This window comes from Mercenaria mercenaria, chromosome 15, assembly GCF_021730395.1.
Source record: "Mercenaria mercenaria strain notata chromosome 15, MADL_Memer_1, whole genome shotgun sequence".
NCBI classification, from domain to species: domain Eukaryota; kingdom Metazoa; phylum Mollusca; class Bivalvia; order Venerida; family Veneridae; genus Mercenaria; species Mercenaria mercenaria.
In genome coordinates, this window is record NC_069375.1 from 10,161,775 (window position 1) to 10,169,761 (window position 7,987).

Here is a 7,987-nt window from a genome sequence, read left to right on the forward strand (position 1 = left end):
ACCAGTAAATATTAGCACCGCCCCTTTAAAACTTTAATAAGGTCATATCCAGATACAGCAATTGTTTAAATAGGCAGTGTGTGAAAAACGGAATGGACAGCTGTTTGTACCACAAAGTATTGGTGAAGAACTGTTTGTAGAGAATTACCTGTCTGCGTTAAAGGGTAAATACACTTTAGAGTATTTAACAAATCAATTCATTTGGTTACAATATACCTTTCTTGATATAAAAGTAGAAATGGAAATTTACAGAAGACCTTTTCAAAACAGAAGGGGGTACCAAAGTGATTTCTAATATAATGATGTACTTTATAATTTTTATATGTTTTAAAATTCACATGCAATTTGACAATTTATATATTTGATATGGTTTTTAGTTTATTTTTTATTTCAAATCATCTTCACATGTAATATTAAAATTGGGTCATTAAAACAGTAGCTCGATCTGGGATGCTGTATTCGGCTCGTGTATTTTTGGCCAGATCGATCTCCAGGCGCGCAAGCCGCACAATCCACAATTTAGCTACTATTATAATGACCGTTTATTATAGACTCTACCGTTTTGTTTGTTGTTTTGTTAAGAACGAATCTTCATGTTATCGATATTAAAATGAAACTATGTGAAGTTTTTATGTGCGCTATTGATAAAACTGTGTCAGGTCATGTATATTAATGAAAGTAGTCCAGCAGCATACAATAAGGAAGGCAACAATACGGAATTTAAAATGTACAATACGGATTTTTTCTGTCTGTTCATATTTAATTGTGAAATACAAGCCGATATTTACAGAATTTATATAGGTATATAATAAATCAATGTACCCGTTTTTAGCTCACCTGGGCACGAAGTGCTCAAGGTGAGCTTTTGCGATCGCCCTGTGTCCGTCGTCCGTCGTCCGTCCGTCGGTCGTCCGTCGTCAACAATTTGACTGTTAAAACTCTAGAGGTCACAATTTTGGCCTAATCTTAATGAAACTTGGTCATAATGTTACCTTCATAAAAAATCTTGGACGAGTTTGATATTGGGTCATCTGGGGTCAAAAACTAGGTCACCGGGTCAAATCAAAGGAAAAGCTTGTTAACACTCCAGAGGTCACAATTTTGGCCCAATCTTAATGAAACTTGGTCAGAATGTTACCCTCAATAAAATCTTGGAAGAGTTTAATATTGGGTCATCTGGGGTCAAAAACTAGGTCACAGGGTTAAATCGAAGGAAAAGCTTGTTAACACTCTAGAGGTCACAATTTTGACCCAATCTTAATGAAACTTAGTCAGAATGTTACCCTAAATAAAATCTTAGAAGAGTTTGATATTGGGTTATCTGGGGTTAAAAACTAGGTCACCAGGTCAAATCAAAGGAAAAGCTTGTGAACACTGTAGAGGCCACATTTAATACTGTATCTTCATGAAGCTTGGTCAGAATGTTACTCATGATGATTTCAAAGTTCAGTTTGAATCTGGGTCATGTAGGGTTAAAAACTAGGTCACCAGGTCAAATCAAAGGAAAAGCTAGTTAACATTCTAGAGGCCACATTATTAACCATATCTTAATGAAACTTGGCCAGAATGTTAATCTTTATGATCTATAAATCATGTTCATATCTGGGTTAGGTGGGTTTAAAAACTAGGTTACTTGGTCAAATCAAAGGAAAAGCTTGTTAACACTGTAGAGGCCACATTTATGACTGTATCTTCATGAAACTTAGTCAGAATGTTAAGCTTGAAATTATTTAGATCAAGTTTGAATCTGGGTCATGTGGGGTCAAAAACCACAAATCAAAGGAAAAGCTTGTTAATGCTCTAAAGGCCACATTTATGACTGTATCTTCATGAAACTTAGTCAGAATGTTAATCTTGATGATCTTTAGATCAAGTTTGAATCTAGGTCATATGAGGTCAAAAACTAGGCCACCAGGTCAAATCAAAGGAAAAGCTTGTTAACACGGTAGAGGCCACATTTTTGACCATATCTTAATGAAACTTGGTCAGAATGTTAATCTTTATGATCTATAAATCATGTTCATATCTGGGTCAGGTGGAATCAAAAACTAGGTTACTTGGTCAAATCAAATGAAAAGCTTGTTAACACGGTAGAGGCCACATTTATGACTGTATCTTCATGAAACTTAGTCAGAATGTTAAGCTTGATATTATTTAGGTCAAGTTTGAATCTGGGCCAGGTGGGGTCAAAATCTTGGTCACCAGGTCAGATCAAAGGAAAAGCTTGTTAATACTCTAGAGGCCACATTTATTTCTGTATCTTCATGAAACTTAGTCAGAATGTTAATTTTGATAATCTTTAGGTTAAGTTTGAATCTGGGTCATATGGGATCAAAAACTAGGTCACCAGGTCAAATCAAAGGAAAAGCTTGTTAACACTCTAGAGGCCACATTTTGGACCATATCTTAATGAAACTAACTTGGTCAGAATGTTAATCTTGATGATCTATAGGTCATGTTCAAATCTGGGTCAGATGGGGTCAAAAACTAGGTTACTTGGTCAAATAAAAGGAAAAGCTTGTTAACACCCTAGAGGCCACATTTATGACTGTATCTTCATGAAACTTAGTCAGAATGTTAATCTTGATGATCTTTAGGTCAATTTCGAATCTGAGTTATGTATGATTAAAAACTAGGTCACCAGGTCAAATCAAAGGAAAAGCTTGTTAACACTCTGTATCTTCATGAAACTTAGTCAGAATGTTAATCTTGATGATCTTCAGGTCAAGTTCGAATCTAGGTCATATGGGGTCAAAAACTAGGTCACCAGGTCAAATCAAAGGAAAAGTTAGTTAACACTTCAGAGGCCACATTTATGACCATATCTTAATGAAACTATCTTGATGATCTTTAAGTCAATAGGTCAGGTGAGCGATACAGGGCCTTCATGGCCCTCTTGTTTAATTATAATTTAAATGAAATGTGAAATTAACATGTAATGTGGCAATGTTACTATGATTGATGAGGTATCTTTACTTATGCAACATGCTGACCTGACACATATGATTAACTCTATTTATGATAAAAATGCCTATACCACTGTAATTGTAACTTTCCGTTTTCTAGTTTATATTTTATGTATTGTCTTATCGTATCGGAAATTCATATTTAATTGACTCCTAAAATAGTTTAGTCAAAAGTAAAAAGAACTCAGTGACATAGAACAGCGCAGATGTATTGCTACTTCACATTTTCAGTTCTTCTTGAAAAGTCGTCGATTAGAACTTGAGAGTCATCCATGACGAATTAGTGTTACAAGTACTCACCATGTAAAATAATGAAAATAACATACATACATACATACATACATATATTCATACATACATACATACATACATACATACATACATACATAAATACATACATACATACATACATACATACATACATACATACATACATACATAAATACATACATACTTTACGACAATGAAACAAATAATTATTTTTCTCACTTTTTATGATATTGGTCAGATCCTTGAACATAGAGTAAATAATAGATCTATCAATCTTTCAATCACATCTGTGCAAACGGACGGGCGATCAGCTGTGCACACAAGCCTTGTGGTATTTCGATCAAAGAAATTCCACATGTGTCAAAGCATTGACGTTGTTTTATATACTAATACATTTACAATATATTTATGCATACAAATCTCGTGCTAATAACGTACATAACTATATAATGCCAAAACGTTCGTCATATTCGTTTTATAGACAATCCAAAATTCTCTAAAAATCACCTCTTTATGTTTTGCCAACATGTTGACAATTGCAAAATTTTTCAATCTACTGTTCTAGAACAATATGTTGTTAAAACATATCAGAAGTTCAACGGAATCTAATTACGAATAAAACATGTTTCATAAGTCACAAAAAAGCATATAAATGCATTTCATTTATTTATCTCATAAAAGGAAAACAGTTTAAAGATCCTGACACTTTCAGCCAAAACATGACCAGAGAGATAAATGGTATATGTTAAGGTACGACAGGAAAACTACGTCACTGCATTTTCTTACGATGCATATTTTTTTGTAATTTAATATAAATGTTAATGTGTCTTAAAATGACAAACTTTGATTTGTAAGACAACATAATGTTCTAAAAAGCACTTATGCCATAGTGTTCAGCCATGTTCCTGTTCTTTGATCTGTTTTTTTTTCCTTTGTATTAAGATATTTGTAACTTATCAAGTTTCTCGTAAGTAGAATTGTTTAGAATACAGCTAGATGGCATGTAGTTACAAAATAAACTAAGACTTTAACTGAAGACAATGAAAACTTCTGTTTTACTTTTTTCAAGATATCATGCACTATTCACACAGTGTCTTCTGGATAGGAGGCAAGAGAGAGGCTGGCCAAGACAGTTGGCAATCCAATAAAGACAGTAATGTAGACAGGTATGTAGAATGTTATAATGCCTCTGGTCAGGTCGTCACAAGGAACAGGTGCTCTACTCAATGGATAAGTTTATGACATTACCGTCCTTCTGTTAAGGTATTTTGAACTATGTGCTTAACTAATACAGAATAATGGACACGCTTCTTCTTAAGGTGACTTTATAGCCTAAACTTTTGAAAATCATTGATAATAATTTTCTAGAGTTGTAATTACTATTTTTAGTTTATATACAAGCATTACCTTTTTATACGCGCTTACTTTCAGACTGGTGTCAAGTCCTAACTTCAGTATGAACAGTACATCATGTTTCGCCATGGACGGACAGTCAAAATTCATGTGGAATAACTTCCGCTGTGACACTCCGTCTTACTTCATTTGCAAAGAAAAGTGAGCTTATTTCTGGAATCTTTACTTGTGTATTTGTAACTTCACGACATGTGAAATTAATACTAACAGGGCTTTTTCTTGGACCATTTAACATAAAAAGTCAGAGCTTTTTACTGAAGTCCAAATTGACGCCGTTCTCGCTAGAATGATTTGCGGCCATAAACAAACCTCATAAGACATTGCAAATCAAAATAACTGTACCCTTAACCAGGTATTGACTGACAACAAACTTGTGAAATTTAAAATGTATCCATAAGTATTACAAAGATGTTGAATAAACCAAGTGATGTTGACATTTCTTATAATCACACATAACAAAATGTTTAATTTGTTTCTTAAGGACACCATTCCACCCTACTAGACAACCACCAGTGATTGGATAAATGACTTGTCTTCCATTCCATATGACTTTGCATTAAAAATAAAATGTATATTCCAGTCTTTTATCATTTTTACTTTACATGATAATTTTATTCCTGTATAAACTCCTCAATTCAGATTTCTTCTTTTTCCTTATGATGATGCTTCACTAGCATCAGATCTAAATGTATTGGTAAAATTGGATTTTGAAGACCTGTTGATTGTTTTACTTTGTCTCTGATTACGATTATTCAATATCATGAAACATTTATTAATTAGGCACATTCCATTTTAGGGCAACGCCGGAAATCTGTCAGTTATCGATCTGTTCACCTGTTTGTCCGTATCCAGACACCTTATCCAGGCCATAACTTTGTAAACCCTATTCCGATTACATTAAACATTATAATGTAATAGCAAGACAGGCATCTGTGTCTTTGATTATGGATAAAGAGTGCTTAAATATCTCTTGGCACAGTGTCGCCATAGCATGTAATTTTTTCTGCTGCTTCATTTATATACAATGATACTGGTGGCAAGCTAAGGTTGTGGCAAGTCTGTACTAAAATATTTCTGCACAGAGAAGATTTGAGAACGGTACAACTACGGTTTATTTTGACGTAATGGTGGAACTGTGCCTGACTTTATTACCCAACACACCCCGCACCGAAGGTTTCTTAAAGGGTGAAACTTTCATCATGTTCGGCGGGGGATACAGATGCATCCTATTAGTGTTTCATTGTTATTTTTCTCTGATCTGCGCTTTGACTGTCTATCACCAGTTAGATAACGTACATATTTATGATTAAAAACAGATTTCATTTGTTTAAGGATAAGAATTATTTGTAATAGTAAACAACACAGTTTTACCTTCCGACTAAGGTTAGTACTGCCTTAACACATTTCTTCTATGAACATTGATACTTAACATCTTTCTCTTTATTTGAGCAGGTCTTATTTATGCACTTTGTAAATAATAAGGGTGTCCTAAATAACCTCAAGCAGAGAGAATACTTTTTTGCAGTCTAAATGATTATATCCTTCTCCCAAACTCAGATCATAACAACAGTGTCATGAAACGTTCTTAGCTGAAGAGCCACACACATTTCTCTGTAATGCTTTTTTTTTTGAAACATGTGAAATCAACTTAGTTCAAGTAGCGTCAGAAAAGTATATTTTTCTCCCTCCGCTCTTTGTTCTTTTTTCGTTACTGTCTTTTATGTATGAACAAGCTGTTTGCATATTTCTATACGGAACAAAGTTCACATTATATTGCACTGTACAGAATACCCACATTGTTCACATTTTAAGGAAATATTGACGCAATCGAGAAGGCCTGAATCTAATGCTTGAAGAGTCATAGCTTCCATCTCGTCTATACGGCTGGTCGCATGAGGCCCAATAGAGTTGCCGAATTCCATTCCTAGCTCTATGTATAGATCTGATGTTTAAATAACTTGTTGCCCGAACTTCTTGCTTTTATAATATGGATATCGCTGTAATATAGTGTACTGTGTTCTATACGGATAGATCAAAAAAGTAATACCAAATGGAACAAGAAATATCTTTAAAAATGATGGTCGGCGAATTGTAATAAGGAAAGAAGTTTATGACTTTTCCATCTAACATTCATCTTTCATCTAACATTTTTCAAATTGCAAAACTAAACACCACACTTTAACAATTTAAATGGTTCTCTTTTAATTTTTCGCAAAGGTTTCGTAGGGTTGCAATTTTGTTTCGTTTATCCTTAGACGAATAATTACAACAGTAGTTTGATGAAGATTCATGAAGCGGTTCATGAGAAGAGGTCATTAAACGTGTTTATATTTTTAGCTAAATTGGTCCCTATCCCAATTGGAACAAAATAGCAGGAGACCTTACGATATAGTTACACATCGAGTTTGATAAAAATCCATTACATTTTAGTGGTTAATGCGAAGAAAGGCATATCTACTTTTAGCTATAGTGGTCCCTAATAGGGCCCAAGTTCCTATATAAATAAATTTGGAAGAGGACCTTATAATGATGCTCCATACCAAGTATGACAAAGATTCACCAAGCTGTTCATGAGACGCTGTATAAAGGCATTTCTAGTTTTAGCTCTAGCAGCCCCTAAAAGGGGTCAAATGTCCCAGCTGAACAAAGTTGGCTGCGGGCCTAATAAAGATGCTACAAATCAAGTTTGATTAAAATACATGAGAAAAAATCAATTAAAGGATTTTTTTATTTATTATTTTTATTTATTTCTAAAAAAGGCCAACTGATCCCGCTTTAACAAATAGCATATTCGCTATTCATGAATCTTTGGACAATGACGTCACACCTATAAAAAAGTGAAGGTCAAGCAAAACATACAATTGTAATTATTTCAATATTTCTGTTTCATAGGCAAAGTTTAACCGTAGTCATATCACATAGATAAACTGTATGCAGCGTACCTTCATTACAGTGTAATGAGATTCAGTCATTATATAGAATATATATAATAAAACAGATTTCAACTGAGTTCAATATTTTCATACCATACTAAAGAAAAATATTCATATATAATAAATCAGTTAAATAACTTATAACAAATATATCAAAGCAAACAAGTACTCATTTTAATATGCAATCTGAATAAGTCACAAAAGCAAGAAACCTTTTCATATACAGACGACAATTGTAACAAGGAAAATCTTTTAAAAAGCACTTCTCTACATAAAAGACTCTTATCACACCCTTATTCATGTGATACGCAGACCGTATTCAGCTCTTTCTTTAATTTGATATATGTTGGTATTTGAACAGGTTTTTATCATATTTATTAAACTTACTTATCATTTTGAGATATA

At 33.5% G+C, this 7,987-nt stretch overlaps 1 protein-coding gene across 1 annotated transcript in view; it reads left to right on the forward strand.

Moving 5' to 3' along the window:
- LOC123559870 (uncharacterized) overlaps positions 1-5,231 on the forward strand; it is a 74,659-nt gene extending 69,428 nt beyond the window's left edge. Inside the window, exon 14 of the mRNA XM_053524527.1 lies at positions 5,131-5,231. Coding sequence (XP_053380502.1) covers positions 5,131-5,173 — 43 coding nt within the window. The 3' untranslated portion in view covers positions 5,174-5,231. The remainder of the gene's footprint in view (positions 1-5,130) is intronic.
- The last annotated feature ends 2,756 nt before the right edge of the window (positions 5,232-7,987 follow it).